The 25958-nt window shown below is 33.9% G+C and overlaps 1 protein-coding gene across 1 annotated transcript in view; it reads left to right on the top strand.

The window, feature by feature from the left end:
• LOC149415148 (uncharacterized) overlaps window positions 1-25958 on the top strand; it is a 610989-nt gene that overhangs the window by 562752 nt on the left and 22279 nt on the right. The window contains exons 3-5 of the mRNA XM_089643088.1: window positions 16219-19453; window positions 21493-21758; window positions 23888-23964. Of these exons, the coding sequence (XP_089499214.1) occupies window positions 16219-19453; window positions 21493-21758; window positions 23888-23964 (3578 nt within the window). The remainder of the gene's footprint in view (window positions 1-16218; window positions 19454-21492; window positions 21759-23887; window positions 23965-25958) is intronic.

Genomic DNA, 25958 nt, shown 5'->3' with positions numbered 1-25958 from the left:
CGAAATTACACACGAAGAGAATTACACCTTCTAGAATAATTATACACCAAGGGAATTACACTTTCTAGTATCACAACACACAAATAAAATTACCTTTATTAGAATAATTGCAAATTAAGAGATTAATACCTTCAAGAAAAATTAACAAGAGGAGGATTACACCCTCGAGAATATTTACACGTGAAGAGTATTACTCCTTCTAGAATAATTACACACGGGTAAAAATACACGAACGAGAATAATTATACATGAAGAGAATTATACCTTCTAGAATAATTACACACGAAGAGAATTACACCTACTAGAATAATTACAAACGAAGATAATTACTCCTTTTAGAATAACTGCACACGGGTAACAATACACATGCCTGAATAATTACTCACGAAGAGAATTACACCTTCTAGAATAATTATATACGAAAAAATTACACTTATTAGAATAATTGCACATGAAGAGAATTATACATTCTAGAATAATTACACATGAAGAGAATCACACCTACTAAAAATATTACAAACGAAGAGAATTACTCCTTCTAGAATAATTGTACCTGTAAAAATACACATACCAGAATAGTTTCACACGGCGAGAATTACACCTTCTTGAATAATTACACACTATAATCGAAAAAATCGACTACATGATACACCAGTCTTAAACTAGGGCGACACTGAGAGTATCTTTCACTTTGAAACCTGCCGCCAATATACCATATATTATTTTTAATGAGTAAATTGTGTAATAACACAAATTAATCAAATCAACTTTACTTGCGCACTCCGAGATCTGAAACCGCGACCTCCGGCTTGCTAGTCGAGAGCCTTACCCCTCGACCACGAAAGCCGTAAGAAATGTTAATTTCGTCGATGTGTTATTCCGTCCGTATGTAATTTCATCCCGTCACCATTTAAACTCATAGCGATAATAATTATTTCTTCCTTAAGTATTGCTCATAATGGGCGACAGGGAACCCAAAAGACCGGATTATATGAACCACAGAATTTTTCAATATGCTCATTGGCCCATATTCACTAACTGCGGCAAAGTTTCGCATTAATTAACCAAATGCTGGGTGATTACAAATTACTATGCGCATTTAAAGGAAATGTTACTTGGGTATAATAATAGCAAAAGTATGATAATACATATGAGGCCATGCATGAATATGAATGAAGCAAGGAGAGTGTTTAAACCGCAGTAAGCATTCCATATGTAAAATGTATGTAAAACAAATATAAACCATGTTCAATCAGTTCAAAATTCACTTGTTAAATTATTAGCTCATAAAAGTTTATACGAACAAAGGCATAATGTTCCATACCTTTATCAGAATCTTAAAATTTTCTCAGTTAGATCAATTCTGTGGTATAAAATTATATTTCAGCATATAAATAGCCCTATATACATAAATAGACTCGACCACACTCACAATACTCGTTTTACGTTAAATGAAGGACTAATTGTACCTAAGCATTTAAACAAATATGGACAAAGAACACTGGACTACATGATACCTAGTTGCTTAAATATGTTACCTGCTGAAATAAAAAAATGTACAAATGTAAAAACAAATATTATGTTCAAAAATTGGCTCGCTGAAAGAAATAGTTTGTATTAGAGTCTAATACAAACTATAGGTAGATACTATCACTGTTGTGTATATGTTTTTATATTTTTAAAACAAATTGTTATTTTTTATTGTTATCACTGTTGTCATTAAGTAAAATAAGTTTTATCTTTTTTTAATATTTTTTATGTGAAAATTTGCCATCGACAAACTACTGAAAAGTAGTTTATTGGAACTTTTCTGTTTTTTTTCTATATTTTATTTTATTATTTATTGTAATATATATTTTTCTCTTGCTTTCTTTAAATAAAAAAAAATAAAAAATATATGTGTCCATTTCAGGAATGTTCTAGTAGTTAAGATGAATCTTAATGGTAAATAACTATTTTGATTAATCTTTATAACGAATTGGTGTACATTATGAATACCAAAAAATATGCTTTAGATAAATTGAAGGTTTTGCTATCGCTTCGCTTGAGTAGAACACAAATAAAATTAATAAATTACCTAATGAAAAATATAAATGTAAACTACAAAAAAAAACTTTTTCAATAGAAATGTATGAACGCATAAAGGAAAAAACTTTGGAAAAATACAGTATTATAGCTATGATTATCTGTGACAGTTTCACTTAATTAACTTTATTGCTTTCTGATAAAATTATTTACAAAATAAATAAAAACCAGTTTTGTGCTTGAAATCGAACGTTTCTAGACTCCGTTTGTCAAGCGATTTTAATGCCTATTACCTCCCAAAAATATACACATTTTTGGATTGTAGCTTCCTATTAATTAATTATCATTCTTTCGACTCTGTACATTATCAAAGCAGATGTGTAATGCACACTGTAATGCTGTCCGAAACGTTGTCTGCAGAAGGAGTTACCCAATACCCACAGACATAGGAATTAATAGACGAGAAGATAATGGCGAGGGGTAAATCAACTGTTGAAGAACGAAGGGGGTGAAGCTGACTGTGATTCGTCAATAAATCAATCTGACAGTAAATAGGCATCTCGCATTATAATATCACCATTTACTTCTTAAAAGTAAAATCTGCTTTTGAATGAATATACATTTTTACATGGGAGCGCAAATTACTCGCCACGCTATGAACAAATTTGCGAATTCCAAATTCGGCAAAAAAATTCGGTTCTATTTTCAGAGTCGAATATTTCGTTTAAGTATTTAGTTAAGACACTTTTATAAATTTTCATAATTTACTTCCCAGCAACCAACCAGCTTTGTGTTTCGCGTCCAGACGTTTCTCGATGTGATAGTATATTATGTTTCTACAACTGATCCATATTATACGATGTGAATATGCTTAAAATAAAGTAAAATAATGCTTATATATGGAATGTAATACGACAATTGGGTTTATTCTCTTTTTCACATCTATTTTTACAAGTTTTCATAGTACAAGTCAACATTTTGCCGTGTTATTTCGTAAAATGAACCGATGATGCCTCGACCATAGTTCGCACAAGAATTATGACGTCACGTTTTCAAATTTCACTTGAGGCCATACGCCCGCACAGCTGGCTCCAATGGAACCGGTATGGGGAGTGGGGATAATACGCTTTTAATCACTTAGGGCAGGTCTACTAATATTCATATGTCTATGCCAATACCCCAAAAAAAAATCACTATTATAATGGCCGTGAAAAATCTCAAAACATTTACTACTAACAACATCATCTCTGTAATTATTTATTTATCATCTTCTGTTATATATAAAAAAATATGTTTTTTTTGTTTGTCCCCTATAGACTCAAAACTACTGGACCGATTTCGATGAAAATTTCAAAGTTTGTTCTCATTAGTGTCAAGAGTGTTTAGAGAATAGTTTAAATGGTAGAAGTAGTCGGGAACGCCCGAGGGAGACTTCACACATTATCTCTGCACAGAAATGAAATACAGATTCGATTTAATATAGTTTTTTTAACGGTCACATTGTGGTAAACAGCAGTAAATGACAAATGAACATGATCAAGTTAAACAAAACATACCAAAACTAAACTTTTTCCATTACTTTGAATAATATTATTTTAACCTAAAAAATGGACTCTGTTCTCAGATACACTAGAATTCATCATTTCAAAACATTGCTCCAAATCATTTATAAACCCGTGCACCGCCGGGTACACGTCAGCAGGTTTATTAAAAAAATATTTATTTATTGACTATCGTTGTTTATACATTAATCCTAAAACAAATATTTTATAAGCAGAATTCTTGCCTGAACAGACTATGCAATATAATTACAATAGGGTATTATCCAAGGTTGATATTTTCAGTTGCGAACTTACCAAATACAAGAGGTCCATAAAATAATATTTCTCTGATGGTATGTGAATAATGTTATGTCTCTATTGTTCATATTTCTATTATGATTTGATTTTGTTTTTGACACAATTAACTAGCTTTTGACACAATTAACTCTAAAAAAACTGCTAGAAACCTTAGAAAAAATTGGAATAAGAGGAAATGTGTTAAATTTATTTAAAGATTATCTTAGAAATAGAAAAATATGTACCAAAATAAATAATGCTTTTACTAATGTATCTGCAGGAATTCCACAAGGTTCCATATTGGGACCTACACTATATATAATTTATGTAACTATAATGAAAAAACTTTTCTCTTTTGTTAAACATTTTGTATTCGCAGATGATACGGCATTTGTCATATCACATAAAGATCTAAAAATTGCAATTGAACTCATGCAAATTGACTTTAATCAACTTTGTAAATGGTCACATGATGCAGGACTATTAATAAATCCTAAAAAAACCAAAGTTATGCATATAAGATCACCTCAGCCAGATTTCAATTTAATCCTTATATTATTTCTCATAATTTTAATTGCATCCAATTGTAAATGTGAAAGCTTAGAATTAGTTACGGAATATGTCTGTCTTGGTGTTACAATAGATTGCTTTTTCAAATGGGACAAACATATTAAAAAAACCTGTAAAAGTCTCAGATCAATTGCTAGCAGAATGTACACATTAAATTTTTTCCTATCAATTGAAACACTTAAAATAATTTATGTGTCAATGGCAGAATCTATTATAAGATATGGATTAACCATATGGGGAAATACTAGTATAACCAATCTGAAACAAGTCCAAGTTGTATAAAACGCAATTGTAAAATTACTAGTCGTCCCTAATATTTTTAAACAAAGACATAATACACCGTTGCTGTTTCAGAGTGCCAAAATTTTACCTGTTAAGGCTATTCTATTGCAAAAAATCATAATTCAGTATATATTTACCCCGCAGCATAAAGAAAAATTAGAACATAAATACAGTACTAGATTCACGCGCAATGACGGGTTAATAGTTCCGAAATTTAATAATAAATACGGACAGAGAACATTTGAATACAACATACCGAAGATATTTAATTTATTTCCTGACACTATAAAGCAATGTCTATGAATAAAGTTAAATATATGGCGAAAAATTGGCCATGGGAAAAAAAATATTTACTTTAATATGTATGAAAAACTGTATGAAAAAATTGTTGATTCTGTAGATATAAGATGTAAATTATAACTTATAAAAATGTATATGTAACTAAACTTTAAGCACCTGTTGACAAGCCAATTCAATTGGCTTAGCAGGACTTGTTTGTTAATATATATTAACTATTTATTCAATAAAAAATAAATAAATAAAAAAAAAACTAAAAAAAAAGTTATATCTACAACCTCTCTCCATAGTTGTCATTGGTTTTATTTTCGCCACATAATACTTATGTACAAACTGAAATAAATATAAACTGTCGATTTCCGGAAAATTAATAAATAATCAATACTTTACAAACTTTTCACTTTTTATCTCCGTTTGAACCCGCAGTGAGATAGGCCACGAACCACTACCGCCTATAACCATTCTGTGTTTTAAGCCGTCCTCATTGCTAACGTCCGTATAAGTTAGCCTTAATATTAGACAGGATAAGTCCCCCTAACTTACCTGTCTCAGTGTCTAGGCTAATTTCACCTCCAAATTATACGCCCAACTAAACCTTGGATAAGCCATCTTTTGGCTTAGGTAATCCAAACTTCGTAATACGGGCATATTATATTCGATATTTACCACTGCACAAAAACATCCTAGAAGTGTGATATCGTATGAGATTTTATTTCGCAAAAATTATTATCGGGATTAATGTTTAATTTTTTTTAACGCCTCATTCTAATTTTTTCGGTTTTGGGAAAAAACAGGTATTTAGAATCATTTGTTAGCTTTTCAAAACAGTTCATATTATTATGGTCTCGTAGAAATCGTTGCATCTCCCTTACCGTCATAGTTAGAAATATGAACTAAACGGTGTTAGAAGGAGAAAACACCAATCTTTATATTCAAATATAGAATTCAACCACAGAAAAGGCCAAATATTCCCATTGTTCGCTTTTAAAAACAGTTCATATTATGTTCTCGTAGAAATCGTTGCATCTCCCTTCCCGTTGTAGTTAGAAATATGAACTAAACGGTTTTAGAAAGAGAAAACACCAAGCTTTATATTTAAATATATAAGATAACCACAGAAAAAAAACAAAGGTTCCCACAGTATTTTGAGAAAACAACTGTGTCAATAAAGTGAAGTGGCAACAGTATTTACAACAGTAGTCTAATAAAATATATAATTTTATGATAATAATAATAACAATTATAAATGTTTCACTATCTTCCATTTTTGTAACAAATAAAGATAATCCTGTGCATTTTAGTAGTATGGGTAATATGAATTAATTTTAAATATATTTTGTATTGTTTTTTTTTTTAATAATTAAAAACGTGTACCATGGTTATAGTGATTTAATTTTGGGGTACTATGCCGTGTTGCTCTTTCTCCTTCTTTAGCCAACGTTTTTTAACTTAATTTTATCAATTATCTTAATTTTGTATGTATAATTGCAAGATTCTACTCGAACTAAATGCAAACTAAATAGTGTCTTTGATAAATATATTCATTTTTTAAATTTAATGTGCGATATCTATTGAATTTTCTACTGGTCTAGGACGTAGCTTTTATTTTTTAACCTCAAATTGTACATAATCATTGACACACTATACCTACAAACGACTTTCAAACGAAACACGTAAAACGGAAAAGGGTTTGAACCCAAGATCTCAGCCTTGCCTCTAATGATTGCATATTCAACGCCTCCAATGATTAAATAATTAATTTAATATTTTCTTCAATTGCATAAAAACAAGACAATACCCGAAAATAAAGGTCCCAGAACCATAACGACTTAAGTGAAGCAAGCCGTGCACAAAAATATGCGACGACTGGCCCTGGGGTATTGGACAAACATACGGTTGATTTTTCTATATCAAATCTCTAAAATAAAGTGGAAATCTTAGCGACATGTGATGAAGTCGTGTAAAAACAATATGAGCGTGCGGCTCGGTTTAATGGACGGATCTACGGTCGACTTTGCCTTAGCAGACCTGGAAAATCGATCGAAAATTATTTCTGATGAACGTATTACTAAAATTTAAGATGTTTCTAAAAGAATATACTAATGCATCGTCTAGAATTATAGTTAAAAAACGTTTTGTAAAATTTTCAAAACATTTTTAATCAAATATCTCTGATGTCGCCTTCATCAATAATAATTGATGATTTTCAGATTTCTTTCTGATTGGTATCGATCACAGTTCTATGAATTTTCTTTTCAGTGGATACTAGGCGTAATATCACCCTAAAATAATATTACATAATTAATTTAATCTACGATATAAATTTTGTAGTCTAAAGCACTAAGTGATTGATAATGGAGTATTATGCAAAGTGCGCTAGTGTCTTCATTATATAGTAATAGATTAATGGATACTCTTAGTATTTTCATGGTAAAATACCATTAATGAGTATCATTATGTTGTTTAAAATTGTTATTAGCATTTGTTACGCCGCCGAATGCTAATGCCAACGGGAATTGAACCCGCACCTTCTGATGTCAGGTCAGGTGATCTGAACCACTGAGCTACGTCAATCAACAAGTACTGCTTATTATATTTTCTCACCTGTAAACAACCAACTTTAATCCCGTTGGTGGCATTTATTTTTACTCGGGAGATGTTTTTAATTTGTATGTTTATTTCTGGCGACTAATTATTGCTTATGAAAATTTGTTATCCTTTGTGCTATGCATAAAAATCCTTGTCTTATAAACATTATTTTATCGTGAAAAAAATATTATTAGAGTGTATATGTTACAGTCGTAGTGATTAAATAGATATTATCCATAATGACTGGTCGTTATGTATAATAACAAAATTGTTTAGTCAATGTGATAAATTAATCACTTTATCCGGATATTATTCATAATATCGGGTCAAAGTTAGCTAATGTAATAAATACGGTCCAACTCGTTACCCCCCTATCCTAACCTAACCTATCATAACCCAATCTAACCTTACCTATCCTAACCTAACCCAACCTAACCTAATCTAACCTATAATAACCGAACCTAATCTAACCTATAATAACCCAACCTAACCTAACCTATAATAACTCAACCTTATTTTTTTAGTAAACGATTATACATTTATATACATTATTTAAGAAATGTTTTGACTGCCCAACTAGGAGGATTCCCGTTTTAGGACAGTCAAATTAGGATGAGTATTAACATTTTGATAAGTTGTTTGATAAGTATAGTATTAAAATAATAATTAAATTATTAGGTGTATGTACTTTTAACTGGTGCCTAAGCCTACTAACATATTTTTATAGATATAAATATGAATAACAAAGAGAAGAAATAGAATAAAATAAAAAATCCAATTAAACATAAGATTAACTGCTGCTTGGGTAGCATTCTAATTTAAAAGTACTATGTAGGTACATATATACACATAATGATAAAGATTAGAACATAAAGGTAAGTTTTACATGGTTTATTTTTTTGTTGGAGTTTTTGTTGTTGTTTTTGGTTTGTGTTTGATTTCATTTTTTGTGTAGTAAAAGTTCACTCTCCTTTCTACCTAATTGATGAAACCAATTAGTGGTCAATTTATAAAGAATAGCTGTGTTTCCCTTTTTCCAAGCATCAGGCATGAAGTTGTATAGTTTTGGACCAAAGAATGAGAAGTGTCTTTGAGCGAGAGATTTTTTAGTTGATTCATTACTTTATCCAAGTCTTCGAAGATATTATATAAAATGGCTAGTAAATGTGATTAATTCTGTGTCAATTATCACTTTGTCTAAATTGGGTAGACATTATAAATAATGGCTGGATAGTATATACAATATCCGGATTTATTACTTTGGCTGTGACACATAAAATATAAAATATATAAAAGCTCTAACGAAATCAGACTTCGAGAAATTTTAGAAATTTAGTTTGCTGTTATATTAACACTATTTCTCTACAATCCCTCTCCAGCTTTTTACAGAAATTTAAATGTTATGATATTGTTGTAAATTTTGAATGAGAGTGGGATTTTTGGTTAGGGTTTAGTTTTTTTTTTAAACGTGAATACTAGACAAGAGTCCCAACTGCTCCCAACCACTTGGATCCAGTGAGACTATGGCATCCCCAATTGGGGTATGTTGTTTAAGAGATTTTAAGCCTAAATACCTGAAAATCCCTAGATTCTTCTTGAATCTTGAGATTTCCCGATCTGGATCATGACAACTTATACCGGTATTACAATGGAAGATGCTCCGAGGAACTAGCGTTATTGATCCCAATGTATGTACACGGTTACATTTGTCACATGGGAACTCGTCTGTGAAACGATTTGCCGGCCTCTGTGTTTCCTCCCTCCTACAACATGGGTCTTCTCAAGACCCATGTTCGCTCCTTCCTCACCTCAAAAATACCCTCCGCACAACATCCCCAAAGACGACATAGGCCCTGAGGGAAATTATTTTCTTCGGGGTCTTCTTTGTGGAGTTAAGGATAAACAAAAAAAAATATTGTTGAAGATTTCGTCAGTGCTAGTTCCTACAGGGACATCTCTCTAACTAATAAATAGTTACTCTATTTTACTGTATGTTTGTGCGCTGAGTTCTTCTAAACAACGCAACGGATTTTGATATGGTTTTCACTAGCATTTAGAGAATTTTTTCCGGAAGGTTTATATATATATACAATATATACAAGGTTAGACTGCTCTGACACTATAAACTTGCTATCTTTACATATACCTCCAAAATATACTAGACGGATATTTTATTCTACAACAATAACTTCGCTACGAATTCTGTGTTAGAAAGAATACATAGGTTGGGCAATGAACTAAGTGATGTCGCTGACATATTTAATTTAAACTTCAATACATTTAAAGCCAAATTAGTCCACCACTTTTTAAATGTAAATAATGTATGAGAAATCATTATATTTTATTTCGATTTTCTATTGTTTGTTTTATACTGTTGTCAAAAATTAAATTTGTAATTTTTATGTACTTAGAAGCCCAATAGGGCGTCAATAAATAAATAAATATGCATATTATATTTATAGAAAGTACAGAAAAGAATTCACAACATCAAAACTTTACTCCAAATCATTCACAACCCCCTAGCAAAGCCGGGTAGATGTCGGCTAGTTCAGAATTATTTTCATTTTCGCTTTTTGCTTTTTCCAACACAGATTCCAACTGTGAAAGCGATTCAAATAACCATCCCGAGCATAGACATGTTATAACTAGGTATTATGGCGTATCCGGGATTTGAACTGCAACCTAATTCCTACCCCCCTTTTGCCTAATGAAGTATTCAAATTATATCCAAAACCCAGACGTTATGTCTATGTCCTAATTCGATGGCATGCCGCTGACGTCGGCTGTCCACCTCCTGGTGCGGAGACAATATCGTCTATTTGTGTAATATTCTACGTAATTCACGCTGGAGCAACACTGGAATAAGGGAATAAGTCAAATTATCAAAATTCATGATAACATCCCAAACTGAGTCAGTGAAAATATTAACATAAAACAAATAAACAATAATTAGTTTCCTGAAATAAAATTTGCAAATATCGCATATATGCATAAAAAACCTTGTCTTATAAACATTATTTTATCATTAAAAAAATATATATATAAATTTGACAAGTCAAAATATTTGTAACAAATGTAGATATAATACGTCTAGACGCCATCTAGTGAGAAATTTAGCACTAACAAAGCCTTTCCTACAAAAATAAAGTTGGTTGTTTACAGGTGAAAAAATATAATGAGCAATAATTGTTGATTGAAGTACTAGTACATATTGAATTATTTGGCGGGTAGGAATTAACGAACATCAGAAGGTACGCGTTCAATTCCCGTCGGCGGCATTTATTTTTACTCGGGAGATATTTTCAATTTGCTTAGATATTTTAGGCGACTAATTATTGCTTATAATAATTTTTATCCTTTGTGCTATGCACAAAAAACCTTGTCTTAAAAACATAAGTTTATTATTAAAAAATAAGCGAGATTATTGACGGAGCGTAGCGAAGTCCTGTTTTTTTTTTACACGACCATTTGGCATTTTATCTATAAATTTGTTTGTTGCGTTCCTTTTTGTAACACATATGAAAAACGTTTCTAACTTATAAATTATAGTTAAAAATATAAAAGCATTACAAATTCTGAATATCAAAATATAAATTCGTTCTTTGCGGTTGAAAGTCAAAAGAATACGTTATATGCAAGAATGTAAAAGGACTCAAATAATTAATATCGTAATATCTCAAAGGATGATAATATTAAAAATAATATAATATTTTATGATATAATCAAGTAATTCATTAATTTAATAGGGCGTCAGATTTTTTAAGCCTAATAAACAAGTATGTATATTATAACAGCTTTTTACATTAATCCCATACAGAGGCTGTACCGTATTCTATTACACGGAATGGACTGTAAACCAAATCAAAAAGGATGCGAAAATCTAAAGCACATTCAATTGGGTTTGAAAATCACGGGATATGTGGAATGATGGAAACAGCCTACCATGAATGTACGGATATACAATAATACGGACATGTGTCTAGTGTGGTAGTCGAAACCCATGTAAAAAACTGTATAAAATATATTTTACGAACAAAGGAAAGAAAAAAAAAATAATTCCCATGAATCCCTGCAGTATGGCTCTCGACGAACTTGCGCTGTATACAGGGTGAAAAATTCCCACAAAACGAGATGATAATTTGCAAAACAGAGCACAAAGCATGTGAATTTACGACTCCAATTCACGACAACACAACGAATGCAACTGCTTGCCACAAATGCGAATAATGTACCGACTTGCGACAATTTACAAGGCAATAAAATCATCTTCGTCTTTCCAATGTGGGTAAGGCTGTTTTGGAAGGAAATGGAGAATAGGTTTAATAGTATATGATGGGAAATAATGGTAGGTATTATCCCAAACTGTTTCAATACTAAACAGAAGCCCTGAGGAAATTAAATAATTTCTTTACGTGTACATCTGCTAAATATTTATGGTTTATAATTAAGTAGGTTGGTACTTACAACTGTTCACAGTACCTACCTATCTTAAAATTATATTTTGTGCAGATTCAGACTTGGTCCCCTATAACAGTACAGCCGATGTCCGCATTACAGGAAGTTGGGGCTAATTGGTCCATTTCAGATTCAGATGCATTCTACTGATTGGACTACTTCACTTTGCACCGAGGGGAGTCCCTGGCCTCTCTGGAGTTGGGAGACAAGTAGGATAGATTGATGAAATAATATATCGCCACCTCAGTTGGACAAGGTTCTAAACCTTTGATTGCAAAACCAATTGCCATTTTGTTCATCATCAAAAACGATCAATTGACATTTGACCGTTTTTACGAGGCGCGGGGTAGTTCTTCACTTTAGTTGGACCGGGTTCTAAGTTCGCTTTACAATGTTTGCATGTTTTACAATTTGCAAAAAACTATTTCTCATAATCTATTTAACATTTTCTGATTTTGAGATTCAGTCTTGTGTTAAGTATTCAAGACATATTTTAAATGAAAATACAGTGTTTTCCAATAAGAGATGTTATGTTGATATTCAATCGTAAAAGATCAATGGTTTCGTTGCTTGTTTGGCACGTAGCGTCGTTTTGTTGAAAGCAAACGTTGTTCATATCAATACCATCCAATTCCGGCCATAAAAAATCATTAATCATCTCTCGATAGCGCAATCCATTCACCGTAACTGTTGCTCCAGCCTCATTTTCGAAAAAGTAAGGTCCAATGACTCCGCCGGACCATAAACCGCACCAAACAGTCACACGTTGAGAATAAAGAGGCTTTTCAACAATAACTCTTGGGTTTTCAGAAACCCAGATGCGACAATTTTGCTTGTTGACGAAGCCACCGAGGTGGAAATGGGCCTCATCACTCAAGATGATTTGCATTTGATTCACTCAAGTGAATTTTAATAATTTCAATGCGTTGTTGAAGCGTGTATCGTTCCATTTTTATTAATGGCGTAGTTTTTACTTGTCAACTGTCAAAAAATGACAGCTTCAAAAGTAACATCTACCGAAATAGCGGGCTATTCAAAATAACACCTCTTATTGGAAAACCCTGTACTTACCCACTAATACAGTGGTAAAAATGGATTATGCTCGATTACAAATACAGGCAATACAGAAAGAGTGAGAAAGAAACAAAACAAAGTACAACACGACCAGAATTACGTATTTTTGTTTTTATATGTTTTAAAAAAATATTCTTTTAAAGCCTTACTTCGAATTTTTGGATTATACATATCTGGAAGAGAGTGTGTAGGCAATGTTTATTTTATTCCATATTTCGTAGTGTTTAATTTAATAGACCCTATTTTTGAATGGCATTAGGAAAATGTGTAGAACCTTATGCAATTAATTAGTAATAACAGTGTAAGGTGATGTTAGAACCCTGACCAACTGAGGTGAGGATATATTACTGCAGGGATGCATTAGTTATATAGGGGTAGATTAGTTCAAGTTCTATGCTGCGGCATAATTGGCTCTGGAGTTCAACTATTCTAGCGTTAGATATTAAATTAATTGGATAAAGCACATATGTAGATTTACAATACCCGAGTTCGTGGATAAGCGGTAAGTTATTTGACTCCGGATTCTGAAACTAGACGTCACTGGTTCAAAACGTGTTGTTTTATAATTAATTTAAATTTAAAAATATACACGGTGTCCGGTAACTCCTAGTGAAAGTACCTACATCACAGAGCGAACACAAAAAAAATATTTTTTCGATCTGAACAGTTTTTTTCATTTTTTCGGCCACTCAAGTGTTAAAAAAACTTACGATAAACTACTAATATTAACTCCTCAAGAGATCAATTTCAAATTTGATCTAAAAAATTTCAACTTTTTTCAACAAGCTGAATTCTTAATTCTAATTTTTTACCTACTTCTGGGCTGGTAAGTATATATTTTTTTGGTTTGACTTAGGAATAAACCTTCCTGCGCAGGGACTGAAGTCCACGCTAATAACTGCGACAAATACTGATTGGGTAGGACCAACATTAATTTCGTATATTAACTGCTGCAATTTCATCGGATTTCAGAGAAATTCATATATATATTAAAATAGCATTGTTTGTAGAATGCATCGTCATCGACAACGAGTCTATCTGACGAGTTTCAGCTCGATCGGATGTCTGGAAGTGGGTTTATTTTCACTTAATCAAGATTTTCATTAATTCATTCACGAATTAATGAAAATTCAAATGGGTGTACTTAAAAATGTTATACTACAAAATCGACTGCAAATTGCATGTGGATTCACCATTTTTCTGCTTGTACTACGAGTTTCCGGATACCGTGTATATCGATGGCTTAAATCCAATACATTAGACAATATGGCGTATCTAACTTGTAGCATCCTAAAGATTACCTACATTATTATCTCGATGGATTACAATCAAAATAACAGTTACACATTTTCGTTTATCTCAAAACATTGCGATGTTTTGGGATCAGGGGTTATAGTACAGTGAAAACGATATCTTTACAATATGGGATCGGAAGGCGTAACTACCGACGATTTAATGCTGATTTCTCGAGCACGTTTGCGCCGTTGATAGCCAGACCCACATTCATTATGCGATAAATCAATTCACACCGGGGGTATTTTATTTATATATTTATTACTTTATTAACGCCCGTTTTAGGGGCTTTTACATATGAATAGTAAAAAATTAAACTTCCTCATATGATTAATTAAAGACTGTTATTCATAGAAAGACAAATTAAAAGAAGAGAAAGAATGTAAAGATTAAATGACTCGGTATAATCATTTCTCTCCACAAGTATTCTGGGCAATAAGGAATACATATGGTATTTAGTACCAGAATTTCTGCACTGAAATTAACCCCGACTTCTAAGTACTACGTAGTGGAATACGAAAGATTATCAATGCAAGCAATTTTGTCCTACCAAATGTTTCATTTAGAATTTTATATAGAAATAACAAGTCAGTGAAAATCCTTCTGTCAAACAATTTAAACTTATTTATTTTACTTAAAAGAGAGTTGTACTTCAATTTCTGGAATACCGATTTTAAAACGTAAGAATTTAGTTTTATTCTTTCAATAGCTTGTACATGAATATTGTGATGTGGGTTCCAGACGGGAGAATTGTATTCAAGTTGACTTTAAACAAAGGCAAAATATAACAGTTTAATACAAATTAATATTGTTGAAATTTTCTTTTAATTGACGTTGCTAAACGTCAGACGGCTAATAAAAGTTTAAAATACTAAATTTACAATTTTAAAATGAAATAAGATGAATTAATTAAGTCTATGGATTCTGTACAGGATTTCTTTCAGTTCTAAGAGCTTAGTTAGTTCACCCAGTTATTTTGCATAAAAGTTGTGGTATTGACATCTTATCTGACAACTTGGAGGGCGTGATAAAAGCAGCGGCTTTTGTCCACCGACTGTCGTAATCATTTTCTGACGTCCGTGCTCGCAAATATCGCTAACTGACCATATATGGCTTGATTTAAATACCCAGGCAATTTCCTCTTACCCTTTTCTGCCTCACAGTTTTTTTAAATATTTGTACCGCATAAGAGTCCCAACCGCTCAAAACCACATACCTAATTGAAGTATGTTGTAAGGCTGTAAGTAGTGAGTTGCGAAAAGAGATAAGGAAGAGGTAGGTGAGGAGGTACTTGGCTAACGAGTTGCATTTCGATTCAGAATGGTGGTCTTACACCAGGGCGAAACTTTACGAAAATCTACTATTTTTTATATATTATTAATATTATTTAATAGGGTCAAGGTTCGAAACCCTTGACAAAAGAATAAAAACCAATAACTCAACATCCCTTAAAACCACTTATCGAATAACCTCCCCCACTTAAGTTGAGATGAATTAATGAAGCCCAATTTACTATATTGAATGTTGGCTTAATCGATTTTTAAATTCTATAGAAAATTCAATGACTCTGTAAAAATAATAAAATTCTAAAGGTCACATAATACAAAGTTTTTTGAAAGGATATTTTTACGCCTTTGTTGAAAATTTGATAAAATATTTTGGAGTTTTATTTATTTATTGCTAGCACAGACACTTGAAAAATCACGGGATATTATCTGTGCTTTTCAGAAACAAATATTGCATTATTTTTAATTGAATATGTTTTTTTACAAACTTTTATTTTCTCTTGTTTCAGGTCAAAACGGCTTCTTCTTCGGCCAACCCGACACCCGATTTGTCCCCAGCTTCCAAAGCCAAACTGGGGGACCTTACTTTGGTCAAAACAATTTCAACAACCAGTTCAGACCCTCGGACTATTCGCAGCAACAGGTGTTCAACACTCAGGGAGGTCAAAACTATCAAAACACTGGCTTTGATGCCAACAGGCAACCTCAAACACAATACCAAGACCCAACAAGAAGCAGACAAGCAGCTGGTCAGTACTTCACACAACCAGAGTTTGCACCGATCCAACAAGCCCAAAATGATCAAAATAACTTTCCGAATAGGGGACTTTCTCCAACAAGTTATCAAGTAAATCATCCTGCTTCAACAAACAGGCCAGATTTTGCACCATTTAGCCAAACATCGCATAACCACGATCCCTCAAAACCTGAAATGTTTTTGGGACAGATTACTATCAACAATCCTGACCCTTTCCCAAATAATCCAGTGGACGTTCAACATTTTAACAGTCCACGAATTAGGCAGCCAGGACAGGGAACTTACAATACTAATATCTTAAGGACTCCTCCGGTCGATTTTGATGCAGATTTTCCAAGCGCTGCTGAACCTGTGAATCAGGATATTTACGATTATACAGATAAGCCAAAGGTAAAGGTTACAACCCATAACCCTCGTAGGGGTGAGGTGTCTAGAAATAAGCCCCAAAATAGGATCAATGCTAGACCCAGTTACTTCAACACGCCGAAACATGACGAATTTGAGTCTCAAAGGAAACCTCTGACTGCTTCCAATGAAAACTATTTCAGCAGCTCTCAAAACAGGTTCAAGCCAAAAGGAACTACAACTATGAAGCCACGTCCATTAACTGAGAGAGCAAATGGTTTCTCCCCTTCTACCAAGTCTCCAGGAAAGCCCCTTGCATTCAATATAAGATCCAATAAGCCAATTTTTAGTCCGAATAAACCCCACTACAGTTCTACAACGGAACATAAGCCCTTGTTTGATCTGGAGTCATTGCTTGAAGATGAAATTCCTGAAGAGCATTACGGCGATAGTTTGCGTCACCCAACAAATGGATCTGAAGATGTAGAAGTGATCAAGTCCGTTGAAGTCACAAGCAAAAACCCATCCACAACTGAAAAAGACAATTTGAAACTAGCAGAAGAAACTGAAGAATCGACCGAGGAAGAAAGTTCGACGCAAACGATACTCGATAGCGAAATAAGCGAAAATGTACGCAACGAAACAGTTACGGAGTACCCTACACAGACTTATGTCTATGAGGAACAAACTGAAATCGACGAATCTAAAGAGGAAGAGAAGCCTGAAAATATTGTTGAAATTAATAATATTCATACTTCAGAGGCTCCCGAGTATTACGATGAAGAAGTTGAATACGTCGATGATGTCGAAGTTGAAGTTCCTACCAAAAACAAATCTGCAAAAGCACTGGAGATTGTTGAAGGGCATGACGAAGAAAACGAGGACTATGAAGAAATTGAAGAACATCCAAAAGACGTACCCAACAACATGCCGACGGTCAAGAGTGAAACATTTGAAATTCTCACCATGAAACCTAAACAAACAATGGTTAAGGACGACAACTTCAAGGAATTTGTCGATAGCGCACTTATCGATAACACAGAACCCCCGACATACGTGACTGAAGAATACGAAGAAGAAGAAGAATCACCAGAAATAACAACGGAAGTAGTTGAAGAAGTTATTACTACTGAGTCACCATCTATTCTTATTGGAGAAGAAGTAGTGTCCGTAGTCACAACTAAAAGTGTCGTCAATGGAACTTTCTCTGTGCCAGAGTACACGAACTTTCCTCGAAAGACCACTGCTGATATGAAAGGCTCCACTGAAAAAACTGAAGTAAACGTAAAGTCTGTCGATGATAACAAAGATGAAACGCTCACAACCGTGTCTCCAAACTCAACAGAGAGTTGGGTCGTTGTTGCGTCAGTCCAAACAAGCAGGAGTGTATCAGGTGCAAGGTTCCTCCCCTTCCCAGGAGTTGCTCAAGATGAAAAGAAACAAATCCTTTCTGAGTTAGATGAAGAGAAACTCGAAGAATCAGCTGAACCAACAAAGGACCCGGAAGAAGCAACAGTAGAAAGCGTTACTGTAGCAGAACTTCACACAACCGATACCAACACCAAATCTACCGAAAGTATAATAGATAAACTGGACCAAGCACAATCAGAGCTTTCGAGTGGTTTTTTATCGGGTGGTTTCAAAGGAGAAGAACAGGATTACGTCGTGCTGACCGAGGTTCCGCAAGAAAATCACACTAAAGAAGAAGTAACCTCTGTTGCTACACCACTTCAAATCTTCACCGTCAAAAGCACATCTACAACAAGCGAGAAACCAACTCCTGAACCCAACCAAGTTACAATCAAGAAGTTCTCTCCGTATTCCAGACCTGTCACTTCCACAAATAAACCTAAAACGAAGGTTCCCGCATTTGAAGAAATCAAGATGGACGATTTAACTGGCCTTCTACCTCACGGTTTCAAAGTCAGACCTAGTTTCAAGGACAGAAAGATAACGACGACAACAGAAAAACCTGCAAAGAAAGAAGAGAACCAAAGCAGATCACTTGGCAACACTTCAAAGAATAAGGTTGTAATCCAAGAAGATCTTTCTTCTCTCCTTCCAAAAGGATATAAGCCACCCAAAGAAGAAAAAGTTCCATCAATTGAAGACATCTTCAAGAACATCAAAACAGATAACATCGTTCATCTTTTACCACCAGGCTACAAAGCTACACCAGAAGTTGTTTCTTCGACAACTAAACCTAAAACTAAAGAACCTTTCGATATTGCTTCCATCTTACCTAAAGGATTTAAGCACTTGGCGCCAACAACTGAAAAAGCAAAGCCAGTGAACAAGCTTTTATATACCGCTAAGGCATTGGATATTTCTGCCTTACTTCCTCCAGGATTTAAGCCGACCGAACAAAACGCAACTTTACCAATTAAGGTAGACATTTCTTCGCTTCTTCCTCCAGGTTTCAAGCTAGGAAACGAGCCTACCAAACCTGAAGCAAGCACTCAAGGGCCAGTTTCTACAGTGGGTGTTCTCTCAACAAAAGCAGCACCTGGGAAGCTTGTCTTCCCTTCAAGGCCTGGAGCGGGTAAACCTGGAAAAAGACTGACAACTCCAAAGCCTTCCAATGAGGATATGATTTCTGGAGGGATGTCTACCCCTTCTGTACTCAAGAAATGGCCAACGAGGTAAATACTATTTAAATTTATTAAATCGTTTGGATAATAATTAAAGAAATTAATTTCTTGCCATTGTAGACAATATTAACGATATACAGACAAGTCATAAAAAGATTCAGTCGCGTCTAGAAATTGAAACCAGAACGTCACCATTTTGATTAAATGTTACACTTTAGGGTTTTATTGAGTGAGGTATTCCAAAAACAAAAATTTCGTTTGCGACTCCATCTCTTTGTGTTTAACTCTGGTGAACTCTAAAACTTATGCTTTCAGTAAGTTACATTACAAGTCTAGTGTTTGTTTGGTGAATTCAGACAAGCATTAGTACCTACCTATTAAACAAACTAATTTCGATTGTCCACACATTACGCCATATAATATGTAATTTACTTTTATATTTTTTCATTTCTACTTCTCCACTGGAGCGAAGTTTGCGAAAACGTTATGAACTTGTCATAATATATCATTTTTATAAAACCTAAAAATATTGGATAAACGGTGTAATATAGGTGGATTCATTGGCTTAAAATTAATCCATGAACACAAATATACGACGGCTCTGGTGCATTGGACAGACCTACGGTTGAATTTGCCATAGAAAATCTCTAAAATGACATGAGAATATTAACGACATAAGTGATGAACTCGTGTACAACAATATTTGGTGCGCAGCCCGGTGTAATGGACGGACCTACGGTCGAATACCTTTAGCAGACCTAGAAAATTGATCTTTCTGATAGATGTATTACTAAAATTTCAAATATTTCTAGAGGGATCCCTCAAGAAGTGACTAATTCACTGTATAGAAAAATAAAATCTGGTACTTACCGATTATTTTATAGTTGAAATCGTTTTATAAAATTTTGAAACCGTTTTATACAAAATATTTTAATGGTAAGATATTGTTTTTATTTTTTTTTTAATTTAAATTACTTACATCCATAGGGATCCCTCTAGAAAAATTTGAGAGTTTAATAGTAAGTTTTAAACAAACCCCCGTTATTAGAGTCTTACGCTTTAATTAGAGTAGAATGTCTTTTAATTATTGCAGTCTTTTGTCGCTTTAAACTGCATTAAGCAGTTCATATATCTCTAAAACAATATTTTGAGGAATGTATATGTCACCGGAAATGTATGATATATCCAGCTAACAATAAAAACACCCTAATAATAGAACTTCCTTCTTCTTCTGGCGTTAATAAGATTAGATTGTTAATATTAATTTTAGTTGTAAGTTGCTAAATATGTAAATACTCGTATATATGTCGTTAAGATAGTAGTTATAGGCCTTAGTCGTAAGTAACTAGATATAAGTCTTAGAGATAAGTCAGTAGTTCTAGTATTAACTATTTAAGAAATATATTTGTACAGCGCCCTTGAGGTGATTTCTCACGAAAACGGCGCTATATAAATTAGCCAAATATTATATTATTATCTAGTAATTGTATACAAGTACTAGGAAATGTATTTAATTCCGAAGCTGTTTAGGAAATGTATAAAATATTGTTTTAAAAATACATACATATCCTGGGAAATGTATACATTTCCTAGGAATTGTATATAATTCCAATAACGTATTAGGAAATGTATAAAAAGAATGCTTTCTGTAATAAAACACGTCGTGTTATTTGTTATATTCTTATAAAGATAAACTTAGGTTAGGTTAGGTTGGGTCAGGTTAGGTTAGGTTAGGTTAGGTTAGTTTAAATGTTTTACATTTCCGATTGCTATTTAGGAAATGTATAGATTTCTTAGGAAATGTGTCTAATATAATTTATTTCACACATTTCCGGGCGATTTTAGGAACTACATACATTTCCTAGGAATTGAATACAAGACGGATTACATACATTTTCGTAAACATATATATAACCAATCGCTCGAGCGTTAAAGAATGTGTCTTTAATGATCCATGTGTATTGTAAATGGACACCCAGTCTATAATTTACACAAAAAATATACTTTTAATAAAAACGGACAAAGAAAACTGAAAAAAAATTATATACACTTGAATACGTCACAAACCATTATTTAAAATATTTTTTCAGGGCTACCACCGAATTTACCGGATGGCCAACTCCTTCCACGACACCATTCTCTATCGAGAAGCTTCTGGAGGCCCAGCGAAAGGCGGCTGCCGAGTCCGCTGGTGGAGCGGCCTCAGGACCTGACGGGGCCGAGGGTCTGGAGACAAAGAGCACCACGACCACCAGCACCACGCCAGAGCCGACCACCACGACCACGCAGCAGCCAACCACACCCGGAATATGTACGGGAGAGTGTGATCTGGCGGCTACCATCAAGATTGTTGGAGGTAATAACAAATCATTAAACCAATTCAAGGCCTCTGGCATGTTCTGTCAGGAGGTCAAAAGTATTTCCGCTTTGTAATAAAATTTAAATAAATAGAAACGTATCCGAAAACTAAAAACTGTTTTAGAAGTACGATTTCAAATTTGATTGTAAGAATTAAACAGATATTTTTTTAAATATTAAAATTTTGATAGCAAATTTTTTTTGGGGTTTTATAAGTTCACGTTTTAATTATTATTGATTAAATTCTAGATTTGAATACAAAGCGTGTTTTTTTTTTCTTTCTGCCACCGTTTAGATCATATTTCTCTTCGTAGTAAGGAAGACACAACGATTTTAGTTAGTCTGCAGGGGTTAAGAAAAGAAAGGAGAGAAAGTTCTGGGAAAGAAAAAGGTATGAGGGGTAGGTAGTCTGTGAGTCAATGTGTCCAAGAGTGACGGACATACGAAGACATAGCTCTCACTGCGGTCGAAGACTATGGGTAGAGAGAATGCGCAGTTGTTGGGCTGACGCATCCGCCACCAAGATCTGGACAAAACAAACCTGGAAGTGACCAATGGCAAAGATTTTGATAATCCAAGAAATGCTCACCTCTCGAATTTACACTTCAGCGTCAATAAATAATTTTTTTGATACTGGATCGAGAAAGTCAAAAATCGTTTAATGTTTTTTTATTCTTGAATATACACAGTTTGTACAAGAGGTTTTCCTGCAGAGCTTTGGACAATCTCATCATTACATATTTACATCTACAATAACAAATATCCGAGTACGTGATTGCCACCAAAAGATGATAGAATGCAATGCATCGAGAAATAGTCTCTCTGCCGAATTTCAGATCGATCAGATGGCGGGAAGTGGTTTAATTTTCACTTCCAAGATTTGCATTAATTAATTACCGAAAACAAAAAATGAAAATCAAAAGCAACACAAACATCATAAAACAATGTAAGAAAATGTTCAAAGATAAACAAACTAAAGAGAGAAAAAACAACATGATAAAAATGAGATATGTAACCACACAGCAAGGGTAGAGGGAAACCACACAATCCCAGAATCCCAACTGCCCTCAAGTGTCTGGAGATAGTGAGACTATGGTATCAACAATTGAGGTTTGTTGTGAGTCTGAAGGTAGTTGGGAGAGGAAGGAACCTTCAGAAATAATGTTTTTGATCCATTTATTTCTAATACCTACTGATTTAGTAATTTGACCTGTGGATAAACAGAAAATATCTGGTTTTTTTTGTTATTTGTTTTAGGGGTGCTATGCCGTGTTGCGCTAACTACTTCTTTAGCCAACGTTTTGGACAGCATTGCAGTGTCCATCATCAGGGCAGATGTGTTATTTGAGGTTGTGGTGACGTACTGAGGTCTGCAAAGACTAAGTTTCCTCTGGAAACAGACGGAGTGTATAAACTCAGCTGTTCCGGATGTGACAAGGTCTATGTAGGCCAGACAGAGCGGACTATCTCCAAAAGGATTTCGGAACACTGCAGAGCTTGTAAACTCGGCCACCCTGACAAATCGGCAATTGCCGAGCATTTGATTGACACCGGGCATTACTTTGGATTTGTTCCTGAAATCCTGGGGAGACCCAAAACTTATAGAGCACGGCTGATTACGAAAGCCATTGAAATCCATAAAAATCCCGTAAACATTAATAGAGACGATGGAGCTAAGCTCAATAGTTCTTGGTATCCGGTAATTGACGGCTACTCCAGAGCTTAACGAAGAAAACCACTTTAAATAAAAAATGATATGTCAATGTTAGCTCAGAGGGTTGGAGCTGGCAACACGGTATCACAACCTCATACATAAGCTCACATTTCACCACAACCTCAAAAACACATCTACCCTGATGATGGATACTGCAATGCTGTCCGAAACGTTGGCTAAAGAAGGAGTTAGCTCAACACGGCACAACACCCCAAAAACAAATAACAAAAATACTTTTGGCCGTGAAAATCTTAAATCATAGAAAATATCTGCGTCCAAAAATATATTATTGTATTTTGTGCACGTCCTCCGATAAATAACTGTTGGGTAGTTGGTTTATGGATGTGCGAACTACTAGAAAATGTCAAATAACTTGTACCAAGCATTCAAGTAACATTATAGTATTTTTTCAGGTGTAAAATGGGTTCCCGAACTTTTGGACCACAATACGAAGGAATGGCAGCTTCTGGCTAACGAAGTGTCAAACGAGGTATGCACATTATTTTATATAATAAATTATAATCCTTGTTGCTTTCATAAAACTTGAATTCTATACAGTGATAAGCACATCTGTCCTGACACTATTACGCTGTACCAAACGGTTTTCTTTTAAATTTTGGTTTGTCTGAGGATCAAACCTGTCTTCCCAGGGACAAATTAAGGAGTCAATCGCATTACCTACCTTGGCCAAATGCTGATCGTGTAGAACTGACATATTTATTTACAACATTAACTGCTGTAATTTCGTGCAATTGTATATACCGCGTAAGTGCGTGATTGATACCAAACGTTGATAAAATGCTTTCTCATCGACTACAAGTCTATTTACCGATGACGAAGTTCATATGATGGGAAGTGGGTTAATTTTTAACTTATAAGAGCAACATATTCTCGAATCCTCGTGGTGCCAAAAATATGATCACGTGGTTTCTCTCCAGCTCTTCGAAATGATAACCGGATTTCATATTGGGGCATGTCTATCAATTTTCATGTCTATGCCTCCGACGGAAAAAAGGTTCATTCCTCAAACATAAAAGGTATTAAAGGAACATTCGAAACCGGTCATTCGAACGAATCTGCCAAAGCACAAAAGCATCTCCTAAACACCAATTCCTTTCTTTGATTTTAAGCCTAAATTATTAGAATGGCCTAAAACTTGTGTAACTCGCCTAATTATGGAGGCAACTGAAACCCACGACCACCCAATTTACATTAATAGGAAACGAATTAACACTCATTACTTCTAGGAATCGTGATTTGATAAGCATGTCCGGAAATGACTTCTGCGACATACATCAATAAGCATTTACCACTAAGATACAGTTAGTATACAAATAATCTACAAAACACAAAATGGAATGATACCCACACACGAACATAACATAAATGTATAAATATTTATGTATATAATATAAATGTATATATTTCTACAAGTACGCGAACAGTATATACTAAATTAAAACGACATGTTACGACACTGATTTAATATCAATAATCAACGTGTTTAAAAGTCAAAGATATATGGATATGTCAAAGTATTTAAGCTAATATAAGGAGGATAGTAATTTTGGGTACTAACTACTCCCCCAATCGCCTGTGGGATAGATAAAATGGAACTAATGTGTTCGCAAAGAAACAAAATCTGTCAGTTTTCATCTTGGAATGTCTAGTTTCCATTAAAAAGTTAATAAATTACCTATCAAAATGTAAAATGTTGTAATAAATTCAAAATAAAAAAGATTTGATAATTTTCTAACACTACTTGCCACTCAACAGAATATAAACTGATACAAAATATGATGTAGTTACATTCTACACATTAAACTGGTTTGTTCTTCGAAACAAAGCTTAAAGGCCACCTATTGAAAGTTTTAACTGAGTGCTTGGGACTTGGGAGATGTTTCCAACTTTCAAATACCAAACTTTAACTTTCATTATTTTTCTTTTCTGACTTTGTTCGTTTGTAGCAACTCCCGTAGGCGAAGCTTATTAACCCTCAGTGTGCCAAGAAATCCATCGTGGATTTCTGACGTTTTTACCCGAAAGTTTGCCACCGTGGATTTGCCAGTAGTTCACAATTTTATTACATCTTATAACATACCAAAATGTGTTTTATTCGTTTGGCAAGGAAATGAGCTATCAAAATAGACTCTCGTTACGTCGAGTGCATATACAGGCAATGATGTTTTGAAGGGCTATTAAATAAAACGGGCGCAACTCACAGATCGAGACTTATTTTATTTTATTCAGTACATCATGCGGTTTTATGCATCAAGTCTTGAAGATGACACCAGAAAGATTACAGCGCATCTCGACGGGTATAGCGATAGATTTATATTTTTTGGATAAATATGTTAACAGATTATCTGGTAAGACGGTATGATTTACAAAAACATAATTTTGCAAAAAACAAGCAAGCTATTAGCTCTTGACAGGCCAAGATGCCAAACAAAACGTCTGTAACCAAGTGGGTCTTCCGACGAC

Source organism: Hesperophylax consimilis, chromosome 19 (assembly GCF_061612785.1).
Source record: "Hesperophylax consimilis isolate HC1 chromosome 19, BYU_Hcon_1.0, whole genome shotgun sequence".
NCBI classification, from domain to species: domain Eukaryota; kingdom Metazoa; phylum Arthropoda; class Insecta; order Trichoptera; family Limnephilidae; genus Hesperophylax; species Hesperophylax consimilis.
The sequence above is the reverse complement of the archived record's forward strand: the minus strand, read 5'-3'. Positions and strand labels throughout refer to the sequence as shown.